The sequence below is a fragment of the Primulina eburnea genome, chromosome 5 (assembly GCF_022965805.1).
Source record: "Primulina eburnea isolate SZY01 chromosome 5, ASM2296580v1, whole genome shotgun sequence".
NCBI classification, from domain to species: domain Eukaryota; kingdom Viridiplantae; phylum Streptophyta; class Magnoliopsida; order Lamiales; family Gesneriaceae; genus Primulina; species Primulina eburnea.
In genome coordinates, this window is record NC_133105.1 from 6,670,257 (window position 1) to 6,688,851 (window position 18,595).

Sequence of the window (18,595 nt, forward strand, 5' to 3'; positions counted from 1 at the left end):
AATATCTTCCTATTTTTATTATCCGAGTTTCTTTCTGAAAAATATACATGTGATAGATTTAAGATTTATTCAGAATATTATACCAATAACTGAAGTGGATTGTCTATATAATAATAATAATAAAAGGCATTATGTAAAAAATTTACTTAATAATACAGTTTATATTATAACAAAAACTTGTGTGAGACGATCTCACGAGTCGTATTTGTGAGACGTATATCTTATTTCGGTCATTTATGAAAAAAATATTATTTTTTATGCTAAGAGTTTTTCTTTTTTATTGTGAATATCAGTAGGGTTGACATGTCTCATATATTAAGAACCGTGAGACGGTCTCACATGAGACTCACTCTTATATTATTCTACAAAATATTATTTTCTCGAGTCCATAAATTTCTCATCATTTTCAAACATGTTAATAAAATCCAAAGTTTTATTTTTTTGAGACGAATTTTCAATACGAAAACTTTTGTTGAGTCATCTCGCAGTTAATTTTGTGAGATGAATTTTCAAATAGCTCAATTAGGAAAAAAAATTTATTAAAAATATTATTTTTTATAATAATTATAAATTAAATTGATTTCGTCCAGAAGACCAACTCATTGATAAAATAAGAATAATTTTGTGAATTAAAAATCGTTCCTTGTAGCCGGGCCCTATCCATTTGAGCCCAAAACTCATCTCTTCCATTTCCACTCTATCTCGGGCCTCTGGCAACGAAGCTTAACCAGACCACCGATTCTCCGCCGCCGTAATATCAATGGCCGAAGCTGATGCCTCTAGTCCCCGATCCTTGGCTGAGGTGGTTATTTGCTCTCCATTTTTCTTATTTTATGTGCCTTTTTTGTATATTTTTATCGTGTTTTTATTGTGTGTCGAAATTTAGCTATGTACATTGAAATTTATATACTAGCTCTGAGTTTCGATTTAAGCTGGATCCTGTTGTTTCCAAGATTTATTAGGTTTTTAGGTATTTTTTTCAGTGATGGGATGGTTTGGTTGGAGTGGGAACGTGATCGAATTGGGGCATGGGCGATCAGCTTAGGTGAGCTTAGAGGCTGTTGACGATACTGGAAAAGATTCGAATTTCACGTGTTTAAAACCTCGATCTCGACCTTCACTGGATGAAAAAATGGGAACGAAATTTTGTTTATGAATAATGGCGGTATTTGCTCGTCTAATACAAAAGTACACTTTTTTCTTACAATCTAGTGGTTTTAGAAATGCAATTTGGGCAATAGCCCTTTGTTTTTTGTTAGCTTTAGTTCTAAAATCCGAGGACTTTTGGGTTTTTGGTAAAAGTAAGCTCTAATGGGGATCCTATTGCAACTTGCCGCTGAATTTTGCAAATTATGCAAGGCCCATCCGGGAAAGGGTGGAATTTAATTAAATTAATTTACTGGAATGGTGTTGAGAAAGCAAAACATGAAGAACGAGGTTATAAATAAATAATTGGTGGCAACAAATGTGTGAGAATTCAGAATTAAGCGAAGTGATGCAGTCAGTTAAGAATTTCACATCGCTGCCTGATAGCTGGCTTCTTACTTGCTCTTGGAGTTGATATTGATTATGAAACGCTACCACAGCGTGGAACCTAGCAGAATTTCCTCAAGTTTTGTTCATCACTCATGTAGCCTTATTTCTTTTAGGCACTTGTTTTTTGACTTAAAGGCATGTCATTGATATAGTTTGGGGTTTTTTTCTAACTCATATGTGAACATTGAATAATCTTCTTGTTTGTGGATGCTGGTGTTAAATGCAAATGTTAATGATGAGAAAATAGTAAACTATCTAAAGTAAATATGGTAAACCCTGGAGATGCTTTATTCTGTTTTCATTGTATGGATTATACCTTAATCTATAATGACGTACTCTATCTGATTCTTTGGACCATAGCAATATTTATTGAAGGAGAAAGAACAGAAACCAGAAATGGCTGCAAAAGCTGGAGGAGGATCTGAGGTTAATCACATGATAGAAGCTCCTGCTGAGGAAACTGTTCAGAAAAATGAGGAAGCCCCGGCTGTTGTTGATAGTGAAGACTCTCCTGCTACTGCTGAAGAGGGTGGTGAAGCCTCTGCAGGAGAAAGTACGGAATCCAGTCCTGCAAGTGAAACTAATGATGATGCCAATGCAGCCAGTGAAGAAAGCAATGACAGTCCCGGATCTGAGAACTCGGTTGATCAAGAAGCTGAAGAGGCTCCAGAGATCAAGGTACAGCTCGAGCGACCTCAATCTTCTGTGTATTGGTTCACCCATATCTCTCTTCTCATTTTGCACTTGGATTTGCAGATTGAGACTGCACCAGCAGACTTTCGTTTCCCGACAACAAATCAAACCAGGCACTGCTTCACTAGATATGTTGAGTATCATAGGTGAAAGTTTGTTGCTACCTTTCTTCTTCAATTGTGATTGTGATAATTCACCAGCCTTTTCTGCACAATGGTGCGTAAGCTCAATTGTTTTACATGCCAGATGTGTTGCTGCTAAAGGTGAAGGTGCTCCAGAGTGCGACAAGTTTGCCAAATACTATCGCTCCCTTTGTCCCGGTGAATGGGTACGTTTATCATCTATCTCAAAGTGCATGCAAACACAATTGACTTTATTTCTTCCACCTGTATGTTGACGACAATGCCTTTATCAATATCTAATCTGAGCTGATAAAAGGATGGGACTTGGGAGCAACCATGGAGTGTTTGCCAAAGTAGGAAGATGATTTCAAACAAATACATCCCTTGATTATTTATTATGAGAAACGACCTTGTGAAAATTAGTTTCATGTTAAAGGGTAGCGAAATTCGGGTTTTCTTAGCACCTTGTGTAAATTTCTGCCAAATTGCTCCATTGTTTGTTCCTTTCTTTAGCTTTAAACTGCTTTGAGGCACCACGTGAGATGATATTTCATGATGTTAAGCCGTAAGCTTTGTTGGGTCATTTTGGTTGCAGATTGATAGATGGAATGAGCAAAGGGAAAATGGCACTTTTCCAGGTCCTCTGTAAATAGTGCCGCTCATTACGTTCCTTCGAATGCTTTCTTTCACATAGAGTTTTTTCTTTGAAGCAGCTAAAAATAAATATTGTGGCTTGTCTTTTTGGAGCAATTCAAGCACAAACTGTATCGCGGCATCCCTATAAACCAGATTGTTCTCTTGCAAATTCAGAGATTATATTTCGTCCTTTTATGCATTGCCTTTTGTTCTATTTTGCTATATTATAATTATGTATAATTATTTATATAACATCCTTTGCGATACACTTAATGATGTTATAACATCTCTTGTGATATATCTCACATCTGAAATCATTAAATCTTTAATATATCAAGTTGAAAAAAAATAACGTTATAATATTATGGCAAAAATTTGTGTGAGATGATCTCACAGGTCATATTTTGTGAGACAGATTTCTTATTTAAGTGATTCGTAAAAAAATATTATTTTTTATGTTAAGAGTATTATTTTTTATTATGAATATCGGTGATAAAGATTCGTGAAATCATCTCACAAAAGATTTACTTTAATATTATTTGTCAACTGAAGCACGTGGGATTTTCGAAGCTTTCAATCAACCAACCGTAATCAGTAATGTCTTATTTGTCAAGTGAAGCACGTGGGGTTTTTGTCTAGCAGAATGTCCATTTATAGCCTGAATATGGTTAGAATATTTTCTTGACGAAGAAAAAACTGGAAATTTAAAAAGGTTTGAACAAATTTTACAAAATAAAGTAATGTAGCTTATTTGAATTAATTTAACCATCTAATTTGTATCGAGCTGGAAAAAGGAAGAAAAATAAACGCCAGAAAATATTCCACTGGTGAGGATATAAAATAACGTAGCAACATTATTTGCGAAAAAGCACATAACAATAGTCTATAAAAACACGATTCATTTTTCTTTCAAAAAAAAAAACACGATTCATTTTACAACTCAAGTGGAGTTCCACCATATTGACTCACATCCGGAAACCTTTTAGGTTTTTTCCATTTTCCTTTGAAAATCTAACCCAATCCTTTTATCATCTGTGGATGAGTATATGAAAAAATCTAACACCAAAACTATATCACACAGTTTCCTATCTCTAAGAGTCCATTTAGATATCTAAATCTCTTAAAGGGTCATTTTCTAAATCCTAGCAGAGCAGGTTTGCATACTTACGCACAAAACATCAGTTGACAGGAATGGAGCACAGCATGATTGTATGTCAATCCCGGCAACCTCCATGGCGTTGCAAACCCATTGAGGAACGTCTCCTTTTGGGAACTACACACAAAACACTCAGAGAACTTGGAACATGTTCCAACATAATAGGAAAATTATAAGAGTGGAAGCAGTTCATGCCATCAGTGTTATTGCAAGAAAGCCATGGCAAATTTAAAGGGAAAACAGAACATAAAAAAATCAATCATGTCGATATTAAGAGGGAAAGGAGGAAAACTATTCAACTAAAAAGGTTATATAACCCCCAATTTCCTTCTGAAATCTCAAAGCTTTATATTATCAAGAGCTTAGAGGGAACAAGTCTTCACAGGGTCTGAAATTGATCCCACAAATCTGAGCGAAAATGGGTTCCGCGAAAACCACATGCCGTGAAAACTCAATAATACACAACATATAGAAAAGGATAAAAAACATGTGTATTTCGTACACATACGAAAGAAAACTTATCCTCGCCATTTGAAATGAAAATAAAGCAAAGGAAAATATATGAAGTGCCATCACATACCACGGACCAAAATCAGAATAGTTGTTGGCCAAGAAAAAAAAAGCTTTAATTCAAGATACTTAATGCGTGCAATGATGTATAAGAGAGCATTCCTGGAAAAGGTACCATTTGCAGCAGAAACTCGCGAACAAACCTAAGAAAAAACAGAGAAAAATTGAGGATAGTCTTCGTGAATAACAAAAAGAAGCAAAACCAAACATTTCAACTGAAATGTGTTATGTAAACATACTCTGGAAACCGCCCTTCAATGATTGATGCATGTAAATTTCTGCTAAGCTGCAACAATGATGTAACAGTTTGTAAATCTAAAGAGAGTAGCAAAACAATAACAGATGGATTAGTACCTTCATCATGTAAAATAAATTGTGGTAAGATAGAAGTTGAGAGCCCATAGCATCTTTAGTGACAAGGCAATGAATGTATGCCCTCGAGTAACTTTTGCACACCTGCCGAAACAGTTGGAAAATTAAGAATAACAAGAAAATTCAACGAGCACAACTCTACTTTAACTTCAAAACTAAACGAACGCCATACCATGCACTCACACGTGCTATCAATCGGACGAGTATCATCAGCCATTGCTTTGTTCTTTAGTTTTAAAACTCCCTGAATGAAAATACAGATACCGTTCAATCACACCGACAAGTAAACATATGTATCACACAATTTGACTTCGATGTTTATAGGCCCAGAGTAAAGCTTCTAATGTTACAGCTCATAAAACAATTGAACAGTGCAGTAAATGGTCTTCAACCAAGAATCGCAAGCAAACATTTGTTTCCAAATCAAGAAGAAACCATGTCAGTGCATTAAGAGCACAGATTTTTCTTGCTAAGTGAACAAAGCTATGGGCTAATGAGGTGCCAGGTTCACTGCATGGTGTGCACTCTGGAGATGACATTCTGGGAAGACACGAGGGCGCAAGTGAGATACCTCACGTTAATACCAATTTTTATTTTGATATGCAACGAATTTATGGAACTAAATGCTTATCATTTTAAATTTGGAATTCATTGTATAATCTCGGAAACCATGAGATTCCCCGCTAAAATTAGTAGATAGGTGATAGAATCATACTTTAGCCATCATTTAGAGAAATATTGAACTAGTATGTCTTGAGTGTTTATTTTGTAGCAATGTAAACTATTGAAAAAGAAATGCGAAAGCAGGAAAGTCAAATTCAGAGAACTACAAATTCTGCTCTGTTTCCAAGAGAGGTCAAAGGATATGTACATATTGAAGAAAAGTGGATACGTTTAAGAGCAAATTTGTGCGTGCATTGAACCATGAATCCATTTGTCGTCAATAGATAGTTTAGAAATAAATCTCATACATTTTGTTGGTTGTAGGGAGTTGACTAAAATTTTGGGTAACAGGGCAGGTTTTAATTCAGACGCGTATTCGCGCATATACCAAACGTGACAGCAGGAAAAGGCAGTGGCACAGCCATGAGCAGCTGCAGATATCGTTTTACTGTGTGTAAGGGTGTAAAAGTCTGTGTGAGAGAGTGGCCTCTGCTCTGTTATGTGCTAGTGCTGGTGAGGTAGTAGATACATAGAGGTGGTACCACTGGTTTAAGTAGTTGAAAATTGCGATGATGCCACCGTTATGAGGGTCAGTGTGAACATGTCGTGATGTGTTGTGCATATGATTGATAAGTCCGAGTGTTGGTTATCAGGTTTTCAAAATAAAAATCCACAAAACCAGTAGTATATAGTGTACACTCTATTTCAAACACAATCAACCTCGTTCATGGGGGATTACGTACAATCCAAAAATCTTATGCAATCAGGAAAGTTAAGAAAGCTATGAGGTACTTCCATAATTTTTGTTGCACCTGTTAGATTTTTAGTCGCCTTGATCAAATTGGTAAGATTGGAACCAAGAGATGCAGGAAAGTTGTTCCCGGACATTCTCATAATATTCCACATTTTGCATGCAATGCTAACAGTTTGAGATCCAAACCCATCTAAACTTTTACTATGTCCATTTAGCAATTATTTTCACATCACGATTGACAAATAAAAGTCACGGGTTTACATTTAGAAGCAAGAGATGTAGAAAAGTTTTCTCCAGGCCCCAGGGATTCTATTAATTAATATTCCGCATTTGGCATACAATGCTCACAATTTGAAATCCAAACTCATGTAAATCTTTTGTGCATGTCCACATGGAAATTATTTTAACATCAGAATTGACAAGTAAAAGTCAAGTGTTTAATGATGTGCAAATATATAAGTATATAAAATAATCTATCAAGATTTTCAAAAGCAAGAGTGGACACCTCAGGCACAAGAGCAGTTCCAAAGCGAGCAGTACGTGTCGGATAGACACAATCATACATGTCAGCACCTAAAGCACTGCAAACTACAATATCAAGAGGATAGCCAACACCCTGAAAGTGACCAAGATAATACGAAGAATCATAATTGGAACAGATCCAAAACGTGAAAACTACACTGTGGATGCAGCTACTTCATTGTTGAAGTAATTTATACCATCACGTATCGTGGTTTATCCTCAGGTAAAGTAGCTGTGCACTGAGCAACAACACGCCAAAATGAATCTTTATCTTCACCTCCTGCAAGGCCGCCAATAGCATAGCTGTCAAAAGAATAAAATAGTTATTTTAAGACATTTATTGTTGAGGAAGGGCACTGAGAGCATTGTTCTTTCATATTGTGAAGTGATTTCACAGCTAAATCTAAATAACAATCAACAAAATTCCAATGTCAGCAAACATATCGATTCCTTTTAATGAGTGTAGAGCATCAGTGGCAGCGGGGTCATAGAAGCAGGGGAGGTGGCTGGAAATGCGTCATTGTAGACTTGTGGATACAAGATACATCTCTGGCAAGTGGTGATCAATCTTTCTTTATTTTTGGTTGTACTCTGAATGATAACTGAGGTAAGTCAGAGTAGTTACGGCCTTCAAAGCAAAAATATGTATCTAGAAATCTTGGGACAGACCCTTGCAAACCGACAATTTTTCATTCATTAAAATTCAACAATTTTCAAAAGATGTGGATTTGAATCCACCCACACACTAACCACTCCACATAGAATCTACAATTAAAACCAAAGGTACTATGTTACTAGATCTTTCTCAATTGGATCATTCACTTGCTTGAGGAGATGCATAAAAAGGATATGTTGAGATTCTTTTGTTGTCAACAAAATTTTGAATTAAAAGGAGCCAAATTAACCCAAATCCTTTCGCCAACAAAACACAAATGGAGGCTAAAATTACCTAAATTTTATGCAAGACAACTGTTATATTGCAAAGTAAAGACATACCCAGGCAAATTACGCTCCACTAAACCTTTGACACATATATCCCTGTCAGCAATAAATTGCACCTGTTAACAAATGATTTTAAGCATGAAACAAGAAGTACCAGATAAATTAATAGTAAAAAAAGAAATACAATCTAACCTTAATACTGGATCTAAGCCACCTTGCACAATGCCAAATAAATTCTGGTCATGTGGTCTCTTGTGAGCTGTATATGACATTAATAATGTCAATCACGAGGTGTAGATCACTTCCTAGATGGGAAAGGGAGCAACGAACATATATTAACTCAAAGTTCTCCTTTTCTTTCATTTTTCACTCAGTCCTTTGCCGAGGAATAATAGCAAATCAGAACCACTGAGAATGGAATAAAAGTTTACAGCATCAAGGTCATATTTCATTTGCATTCACTCGATATATTGCTGGAAAGCATTGTTATACTACAGCAAAACACAATATAATACATTCAAGTACGAAATTCTTAAGCTATCAAAATAAGCACTACGGGACCAATGACCTGCTATGCACCTATCAATCCAACGAAGAGTGCGATACATAGCCTCTTCAATGCGTGGACCAGTGATTGTGGTTCTCACAACATCATCAAGAGCCATAATAATATCAGCTCCAATTCGGTTCTGCAACACAATCGAGAAACAGCTGACTCATGAATAAATCACGGAGCCACCCAATAATATCACAGAAAATTTCGAGTAAATAACGATATGTTACGCCCATAATTATAACGTGAGTAAAAAGAAACCGGTATGATAACAAATACAACAAAGAAGATTAATTGTAAGATATAATGTGTATTTGATGAAATATAAAGCAATATAAACCAATTGTGTCCAGTTTGAGATCTTTGATATCTAACCTCTACCGTCCAAAAGCTATGTCAGCAAGACATAGATTTACCTGGTGCTTCTTCTGCTTTCATTCATTTTTCAGTAATTTAAATCTCTCTTTAGCTCCTAAACCTATTGTATCCAGTTTGAGATCTTTGATATCTAACCTCTACTGTCCAAGATCATTGAGAAATAGATCAACTTGATTGCTTCCTTTCTTGTTCTATGGCATGCAACAGATCAACTAATATTTATTTCATAGAACATGATGGAATAGATGTGCCATCTTGGAACAGGAATTTAATTTGTTCCTCAAACTGCACCCTACAAAGGCAGGACTCGCAAGCAAGACTCGGTATGTGTAATAGACTGTGTACCCATTTTCATCCCCGTACATGAATGTGCCAACACAACATATTTGCTAGGTTTCCTTGATGTCATGCAAATGTAGCTGAACAGAACCACCATTTAACCACGGCTAACAAAAACTTAACATTTACTGGGAATTACTAATCATATACATCTAATGAGATCGACAATTTGCGTGAAGTAATGTAATGATGGTGCTTTATGAATGTTTTATAAAAATAATGATAATTAATAAGGACCGTGGAAAATAAAGCATCATAAAACAAGCTAACAGTTTGATTCGTGATATTTAATCAAACAGCTATGGTTATTTTTAAAGTACATTCACACCCGCGGCCCGCCTGTCAAAACATACAATAAATTAATTGCCACAAGTGAATTCGAAAGTCATGAAGGAAATTACTTGTATTTGTATTGATTCTTCTGGAGTAAGTAGCATAGGTTTCCCATCAACAGGAGACTGTAAAAGGCAAAATAAGTACATATTCAGGCACTAACTATACACGGTCTTAAAGAGCAAAGTCACTCTCTGCTTCTGATGGTTGAAACAATCAGAGGTGACAAAAACCTGAACTACTTAACAAAAAACCATGCCAATCAAAAAATAATAATAAATTACACAAAGATAAAAAAAATATTTTTGATCGTCATTTTCTTACTGCAACACTTGTTGTGTAAATGTTTTTGGTGCTTGTCTTCATTTCTTTATGTTACCCCTTTCCTATGTTGCATGATACGGGTATGGGTATCGTATTGAATACGATACAGGTATGGCAATACAGAAAAAATTTGAAAATATAAGACATGATACGGTTAGAATACGACAATTATTAAAAAAATATATAAATATTATTTATATTTTATTAATAAAATTTATATATTTAGTATTAAAAATTGTAGAGATATACGTATTTATATAAATAAATTGTAGAAGTATATTACATATTTATGTAAATATGTACAATGTACAACTTCAGATGTAAATATATATAGTTTACAACTTCAGAACAGTGATTTTAAAAAAATGCAAAAAAAAAAAAATCATTTTTTTTCGAAATGTATCCAAATACGTGTCCCAGCCGTATCCATGGCATATCCGGCTGGTCGAACATGCAAAAAGTCAACGACACCGATTTTTCATATCCAACACGCGTATCCCCGTATCGTATCCGTATCCATGTCGTACACGTGTCCGATACTTTAAAAAACAAATTTTAGGAGTGTCCATGCTACATAGCCCCTTTCCTATGTGTGTATGCATTTGAGGGTTGTGTGGCAGTGATTCAGGTGGTACTTGGATTGAATTTTTCAGGTCATCCATAGAATATTCAACGGTAAAAAATAAAATTACGATTATAACAAAAGGAATTAGAACATTGAAACAAGAATTATCTCAGTGATCTCTCTGTAGAAGACAAACAAAATATCACCTTTAAAGTTGCAAAAATTGCAAGAAAGACTTCTTTATCGATGATCTAAGCCGATGGAAATTAGAATTTACTTCTATACTATTTCATATGTAATTTACAAGCAACACTGGGCAAAGACTGTCGAATCCTTTTTGCACAAGGATTTAACCACAGTAATTGACTCTTGACCCAATTTTCATACAAAAATGGAATGTTAACACAAACAGATCGATGAAATAACAAACTGAAATTTAATGATTTATACATTGCCCTAATTGATTTAGTTTCCATAACACCCTCGTGTGCAAGCATCTTCATTAACTATTACTTTTAGGTTCTTTTTCGTGCATTCTTGTTCCAACAAATTTTTGGAAGCCAGATCCATCAGGTCGGGTGAGAGTTATGATGCAATCAGTGCTTGTGGTTCTCTTTTTTCCCCTTATTAAAGCTTGTCAAAAATATGCCTCTGAGAAAGTGTTTTCCAAAATAAAAACAATAACGAAAAAATATTAGAAAAAGGATAATTTACTTTCGTTTCTCATGCATTGACCAACGGAAAGATACAAACAAAGAATTTTGTGTAACACAGGAATAATTAGTTTCATAAATCTGCAGGTCAACAATCTATTAACTATAACTGTTTGTGAAGACAGAGTAGTGGAATTTATATGCAACAACTAATAGCTAAAAGAGTACCTGAAATGTGACACCCTTTTCGGTAATGTCAGCCAAATGCAACAAGGATACCTACCAGCATTAAGAAGTGGTCATTTTTCTACAGCAAATTATCTCTACAATCTATTGGAAGGAAATGAATGAAGTGATCCATAAACAGGATCAGCTAGGATATAAAAAAACAGTTAATTTCATATAAAGGACAATAGAGATCATTCAACTATAGGAGTGAACAAGTTGATTGAGGGTGATCATGTAAGAACAATAAGCTAGAGAGCGAGAGAGAGAGAGAGATCAGAAGAGCCTAACGAGAGCTTGTTATGCACAATAATAAATAGATCGCGTGAAAGGGTATATGAAAAGGAAAAAAGATAAATACTTCTTACAGAAACAGAACCAATAGCAATGGCAAGAACTTATGAGAAATTGCAATTTACCATTAAGTTTTGTACAGATACAAAAATATCATGCATCGTATTAAAATAAGAACTCGTTGAGCTGGTAAATTTCAGAACTCGATGCCACGAGTAAGGCTAATTTTATTTAGTGATTTTTTTATCAACAGTAAGAAGAATGCCTAACTTTCCTTAGGTACCACTTGCATTCGACTTAAGTGGATGCCTCAAGAAGACATTGCAAACAAAATGATCTCACTTACAGGAATAAAGGGTTACAAAGTTTTTCGAGCCTGTGTAGCTAATATTATCTTTAACATCATATAAGCTTTTAGAGATTATAAAACGCTTTAGTAGTTTATAAAATCTTACATCTTATGTTAAAATTATACTCTCAAAATATTTGAACTAGAAACTACAGGAAATAGAAAATAAAGATCAAGAGAGAAGAGGAACAAATCAAGTCAACATCAGAAACAAAAATTTACATCTAGATAGTTCCTAAACATTTTATAAAAGATTTCAAGTAAGTTATAAATTGAGCCAAAATGTTCTTAATTATGTAATGCTATGGAGTGAAAAATCAGTTATTGGAGCTGATCAACCATGAATTGCTTCAATTTGAATGTCATTAAAATCTTTATACTATATATAAAATTGCAAAGCAATACTTTAAGTAAATATTGCAGTGGAGACTTGTTAGTTCGAATGAAAAGTTTTAGAAATCAGTGGAAGATTTTAAGCATCGTGGGATTTGTTCAGTAAGTATTCCAAGAGACAGTGCAAGCACTATTCAAAACAAACTAGGGGGCTGGTGGTTTACCTCAGAAAAGGTCGGGGTTAAGGGAATTTATGTAAAATATTAACAGCAACGGGTTACCATTTGAAAGCCACCAGAGTCAGTAAGCAATGCCCTAGGCCAGTTCATAAATTTATGAAGCCCGCCCAACTCATCAATGAGCTCAGATGTGGGACGGAGAGCCAAATGGTAAGTGTTTCCAAGAATTATTTGGCATCCAATTTCCTCAAGTTGACTAGTCGTTAACCCTTTAATCGTCCCTGTAAGCAAGAAGATCCAAGTCATCACACAAAAAATTAAAATCCTGCATTTACTAGTGGATGATACTAAAGCGATCTAGAATAATTTAGGCTCCACATAAGACATGGTAATAGTCAGAGCACCCTGTTTGTTTAAAATGCTGGATGTGGTAAACGTGGAAACTTAGAATATACCATTTCAGAATTTCAGAAAAAAAAATTCACCACAAAGTACAATCCAGGACATAGTACCTCATTTAGTGCAACAAGCTTTCCGCATTTAAATAAAAATACAAGAAGGCGTAGTATCTTAATCACCAATTGACATATCCCTGATTAATATTTTATGGGTGGGAATGAATTTTTTTTAAAAAAAAACGAACAGCTTCTACAGAGCTACTAAGCTATATACGAATGCTAGATTTCCTACCTTGTGTACCCACAGGCATAAATAAAGGTGTCTGGGAAACAAAGTGAGGAAGTGTCAGCTGAGCTGCACGGGCACGATTGAATCTCCCAAGAATCTAGTATGATAAACATAAGACAGATACCCTAAGTAAGTGAAAATAAAAGAAATCAAAAATACAGATGAGACATTTCATATAATCGTTCATCTAAGTTATTTGAACTAGAAGTGGCAGATAAAAATGAAAATTTATTGAGAACTCATTGTCATAAAGAACTGTTTTTCCTCTACGGACTAGCTTATTTGATTTTTTCACACAAAAAGAATAATGCTATTGACGAGGTCCTAAAAAACGCAAGAAGTCATGGTCAAGCTTAAAGTTTTTTTGTTTAAAAATATCAAATATTTACTATTTAAAAATTTAAAGTTAAATTTATCCAAACAAATCAAAAGTTAGCCTGAAATTTGATTTAAAAAACTCACGCTTTTTCGTGTTTTTTCCTGATTAACCAAAGGGTTGACAGTTTAGTTCACGATTTGCGCACAATCCACAGTTTTTCGCCTTTTTTAAAACACTGGTTATTGACACTATATGTGAAATAGAATAATGGTTATTGACAATATATGTGAAATGTGAAATATGGCACAAGCTCTGTCTTTTTTCCTTGAGTTTGAATAGCTGTAATGTGAAATTAAAGTCTTTAACCTGTTTCTCTCCTTACCCTCTGTGTATGCATTTCAGGAGTAGAAGTGAATTTATATTGACAACAAATATTGATAGATTATTATTACAATATCTTCTCATGCAAATGCCACCACAAAAATTGCATGCTCTTTCACATCCATATATCGATTGCATATTCGAACTTCCATTGGATTCAAAATCAGGTTAAATTTCTCCTAAAAGAATCGTGTTAAATTTGGAATATGCAAACCAGATCAGATTCAGGCCATGGCTGTGTTAGATGTTTATCATTTTCAACAAATTCTTGTTAATTTTTTAGATGACAGAGAAACAAAGGAGCTTCTGTAAAATAACGCAGAGCGCAGTAAGCTCCAAGTCTTATTAAAAAATTCAACTAAGTTTCACCAGAATAAAGTAGCTAAAGTAATTTAACTTTCAAACAAATAAAACACGTAAAGGTAAATATCTACTCTCAATTATTCTTTCACAGAACTCATTTGAGAAAAAGATGTAATATGTACTTCTAACGAAAAAACATGCGAAATTTTGAGAATATGAAGCCAAGGCGTGGATAATTGTTTCCCTGTTTCTTTCATCATAGAGAGAGTGATTTTTTTTTTTTGTTAAATCTATTTTGGCAATCAAGGACAAAACCATGTCAGAGATTGTGGGTGCAACTACCATGCATAATTTACCCACGTTACCCTTTTGATGTACATAATGTTCCTAGTTTCCCCCCACTGCCAAAATGCATGCCGTATTGTTGCTTTAATCTATATTATGACAGCCCAAAGCCAAGAGTTACGGATTAACTGGACTCTCAACAAAACCTGCACTCAGAAGTCCTATAAATATTAACAACTACCTCGAAACGAAGAGCCATCTGTCACTCTTATGCCCAGCTAGCTGGAGCTGAAACGTGAAAAACAACAAAAAACGATTCCCCGTTCAAGAGTTTTTATCAGAATTGCCGGCGAATAAAATATAAAACTGATGCATATTGGAAGGAAATCAGCTACCCAATGCCAGTGGAGGAGGAGGAGGAGGCGGCCGAGCGAAGAAGTTGGAGACAGAGCCCTAAGTATCTGATTTGTATTCGACTATATATACATACGCGGCAGATAGCGCGCGGGTCGAACTGACCAATGTTCAAAATATAACCACTTTTGGAATCGGGTTAACGGTTGGCCCAATCCGTATCCAATCAGACCCGATACATCGGAGGCTCCGCAGAGGCCTCGCCTCGGTTGGTAGAAAAAAAATCATCTAGAACATTTTTTGTAATGTTTTGATAATATTATTACGTGTAGATTTTTCATTGGTATGAAAAATTAATAATTATGATGCAGTTGGAAAAACAATTGATATCGAGTAGCTCTCATGTGAGACCGTCTCACGGATCTCAATCTGTGAGATGGGTCAACCTTGTCCATATTCACAACAAAAAGTAATACTCTAAGCATAAAAGTAATACTTTTTCATTGATTATCCAAATAAAGATCCATCTCACAAAATACAACATGTGAGACCGTCTCACACAAGTTTTTGTCATTGATATCTCACAACCAATTTTTAGCGTAACCAATTATAAAAAAGTGACGTATAAATACAACAAATTTGAAATTTTGATTCGAGGATCTCAATGACAATCAATTAACTTTTGATTCTTTAAAAAATCGGTACATATATCCAATTTCTGATTGTGGAATTTGATGAATTTCATTCGGAACTCTTAAAAGCTGATATATAAAATAAAAAATTTAGGCAAAAATTTGTGTGAGACGGTTTCACGGGTCGTATTTTGTGAGACGGATATCTTATTTGGATCATCAATGAAAAAAGTATTACTTTTATGCTAAGAGTATTACTTTTTATTGGGAATTTCAGTATGATTGACTCGTCTCACAGATAATGATTCGTGAGATCGTCTCACAAAAAACATACTCAAAATTTTAACATTTTAAAAAATCTCCAATAATATTTATAAAAATTGAAAGCACTTGTAGAATATAATAATTTTTTTAAGCATACAAATATCAAAATGTAACTTTAAACTATTAACAAAAAAAGAAGCTGACAAAAAGTTTCTCAATTTTGCTTCTAACTTTTGGTTAAAATAATATAAGGTGAAGCAAAAGCTAATATTCACAAATACCCCAAAGCGTTTCCAGCAAGCTAGAAGCCAAAAAATACTTTTTATAAGCTTTCTCAAACACTCTCTCTACGTCCATTATAATAGCACAAAAATTCCAATAAGATTACCTCACATATTATTTTTTGAGACAGATCTCATACACGGCCTGAAATTGCATTATTATTCATATCAAAAATATTATTTTTCATTCAATTATAAATATGATCAAGTCATCTTATATATATAAATCTTTGAAACTCTCTCACATGATACCTATTTTTATTATATTGATTGTTGGATTGTTATTATATATAATAATTGTTGTGTCATTGACGCAGATATATCAATTATATTGTATTTTCTTTACTCTTTATTTTGGCATTTGCTCTCATTGTTTTTATTGGCGATAGCTACATTTAACTTAAATATTTTTTAAAATATTGTGATAAATGCATGATCAATTATCATATTATATATTTTTAGTGTTATCAGCTTGGTTTAAAATCGAAATCAATTTATTATCTCGGTATCCAATCTATAAAATTATTTCAAAACTGACTTATTGTAACTTTTCTAATGTCATATACATGCTAAAAATGTTTTCAAAATTTGAAACAAATTATTCACTCTCATAGAATATGTTTTTTTGGTAATCCATTTCAAGAAGTGGTGTGAAATACATTTGTTATAAAAAAAAAAACATTTTTAATGGATTTTTTTGAATTATATAAATGAACTATTACTATTATTTTGATATAAATTTTGTGTAACAATGATACAAACAATATTGTATCATTTTGACTATTGACACATTCAACTATCATAAGCTAAGATCATGGCGCAAGCAGTTGTATTAAGCTGAGATTTACTTAATGGACATTGAAATATAAGATTGCGAGTTTCGTCATATTTTTTATTAAAAAGATTAAAATCATGTAACATTTATTGCAGAGCATACTAATAATGAATATCAATTATCCATAAATATTTATACTAAGGTATGACATTATATCATATGATTTTAAATCATGTTGGTAAAATATTTATGCCACACCCTCGGGCCAAGACCGCGCAAGTGCGATGGTATAATGACCTGTTATAGCAACTATTTTGTACTTATACTTATTTTACGAAAATAACTAATTCAAGTTGCTATGAAATTCGTTACAAACTATCTTAAACTTTTTTTCCTAACCCGTGTCATGTGCAACAAGTTACTAAAATTTATCTTACAAAATTTCAAGTCAAATGTGATATGGCATTAAACAAAATGGATATTATGTAAACTTAAGGTCCAAAAATCGCTTCGTTCTTATTTGTTTTTCTACCATTTATGAACCAAATAATTAAATTTAAATTTCGTGTTAAAAAACAAATATAAGGTTACTATTAATTAAAACATATGCATCCGATAAGAATTTGTCTGTGTGGATATAAGAATCTATCAGATTTTCCAATAATTGTACGTATTTTCAAATGTTTTAACGTTATCATAGTTTGTGTATGAGCTATATCTATAAATTTTCATGATCTCGATTTGAAATCAGAACTTCATGTATCTTATAAATAAAGTTTTCATCGCATTCTTTAAATTATTAACATCAAGATATTTTAAGAGTGACACTTAATACAAAATATTGTTATCGAAATTCTCGGATTTTTCTATCCTACACCTGAGTTGTTTCACCACAGGCTTTTTCTACAAATAATATTATTTAAAAAAAAATTCAATAAAATATTGTGAAATGGAGAATGTTGTAAAAATATTGTAATCAGTTGGTTTTTGTCCAGGATTTTATTTTTTTTAAAAAAAAAGTTAAAAGAAAAAATAAAAACAAGAGTGTCAAGGATTCATAGAATCTGTCTTTAAATTCCGCACAGTTCCTCGACTTCTTTGCAAAATTCCTCATGTTCTTTGCATTGTATCGGCATCAATTTCTCTACCTTGCTCATTTCTCCGATTCATTCTCGCAAATTATTTTCTTCCCCCGATTCATTTGCGTAAAATCCTTTTTTTTTCTTCTGCATTGTATTAATATTATTTGTTGATTTTGTCATCCATTTCATTTGAAGATGTGTTAAAGAGGTAAATTTTAATTTCATTTGCGCAAAAAAACCAGGACAAAGCGAAGAAGCCGAGGCCGAAAGAAATGCAAAAAAGTAGAAGAATTGTGCAAAGAAATCGAGAAATTGCGCGCAATTTAACGGAAGCAGGGCACGGATTCCTAGAACCCGTGACTGCGTGTGTCACGGATTCTGAATTCGTGACACCCTTGTTTTTATTTTTCTTTTTTAATTTCTAATTTTAAAAAAATTAGAATCCGGGACAAAAACCAATGTATTACAATATTTTTACAACATTCTCCCTTTTCACAATATTTTAACGAACTATTTTTTAAAATAATATTATTTTTTTAAAAAAGCATGTTTTTCCACCTATGATATGGTAAAAGTTCAGCCTTCAATCATCAACACATGATATCAACTTTCTTTAAAATATGACGAACCCACCGGATCTACCCATATTGAACCTACTCGCAAGATTGATTGTGAGGTTTCCGAGACCAGAAGTGGCTCATACCAACCTCAATGCATTGTAGTGTGAGTTTATTGATGACA

General features: G+C 33.7%; 2 protein-coding genes across 3 annotated transcripts; one reads left to right on the plus strand and one right to left on the minus strand.

Moving 5' to 3' along the window:
- The first annotated feature begins 632 nt into the window (after positions 1-632).
- On the plus strand, positions 633-3,182 carry LOC140832767 (uncharacterized). The gene is made up of 5 exons (XM_073196937.1): positions 633-802; positions 1,897-2,214; positions 2,293-2,375; positions 2,476-2,557; positions 2,947-3,182. Exons 1-5 carry the CDS (start codon positions 761-763, stop codon positions 2,998-3,000), a joined length of 579 nt encoding a protein of 192 aa, XP_073053038.1. The 5' UTR covers positions 633-760; the 3' UTR covers positions 3,001-3,182.
- A 720-nt stretch (positions 3,183-3,902) lies between these two features.
- LOC140832768 (uncharacterized) lies at positions 3,903-15,023 on the minus strand. 2 transcript variants are annotated; one of them, XR_012118163.1, is made up of 16 exons: positions 14,862-15,023; positions 14,708-14,754; positions 13,182-13,275; positions 12,594-12,772; positions 11,340-11,390; positions 9,638-9,694; positions 8,535-8,655; positions 8,159-8,225; positions 8,021-8,062; positions 7,222-7,327; positions 7,008-7,118; positions 5,269-5,329; positions 5,068-5,169; positions 4,953-4,999; positions 4,829-4,856; positions 3,903-4,260 (listed from the first exon to the last, which is right to left on the minus strand). XR_012118163.1 is itself a non-coding variant. In XM_073196938.1 (16 exons), the coding sequence occupies exons 2-16, from the start codon at positions 14,723-14,725 to the stop codon at positions 4,123-4,125; spliced, it is 1,233 nt and encodes a 410-aa protein (XP_073053039.1). In that variant the 5' UTR covers positions 14,726-14,754; positions 14,862-15,008; the 3' UTR covers positions 3,903-4,122. The 2 variants fall into 2 exon arrangements, 1 of the variants encoding a protein (XP_073053039.1); XM_073196938.1 differs by having other exon boundaries at positions 5,258-5,329; positions 14,862-15,008.
- Positions 15,024-18,595: the final 3,572 nt, after the last annotated feature.

Bases quoted from the DNA above. Each gene is read 5' to 3' on its own strand.
- LOC140832767 (XM_073196937.1), top strand. From the start codon at position 761: ATGGCCGAAGCTGATGCCTCTAGTCCCCGATCCTTGGCTGAG. The intron at 803-1,896 runs GTGGTTATTTGC...TTTGGACCATAG, and splicing joins GTCCCCGATCCTTGGCTGAG to CAATATTTATTGAAGGAGAA. The intron at 2,215-2,292 runs GTACAGCTCGAG...TTGGATTTGCAG, and splicing joins AAGAGGCTCCAGAGATCAAG to ATTGAGACTGCACCAGCAGA.
- LOC140832768 (XM_073196938.1), bottom strand. The intron at 12,773-13,181 runs GTAGGAAATCTA...TCTTGCTTACAG, and splicing joins TATGCCTGTGGGTACACAAG to GGACGATTAAAGGGTTAACG. The intron at 5,170-5,257 runs GTATGGCGTTCG...CTGTTTCGGCAG, and splicing joins ATAGCACGTGTGAGTGCATG to GTGTGCAAAAGTTACTCGAG.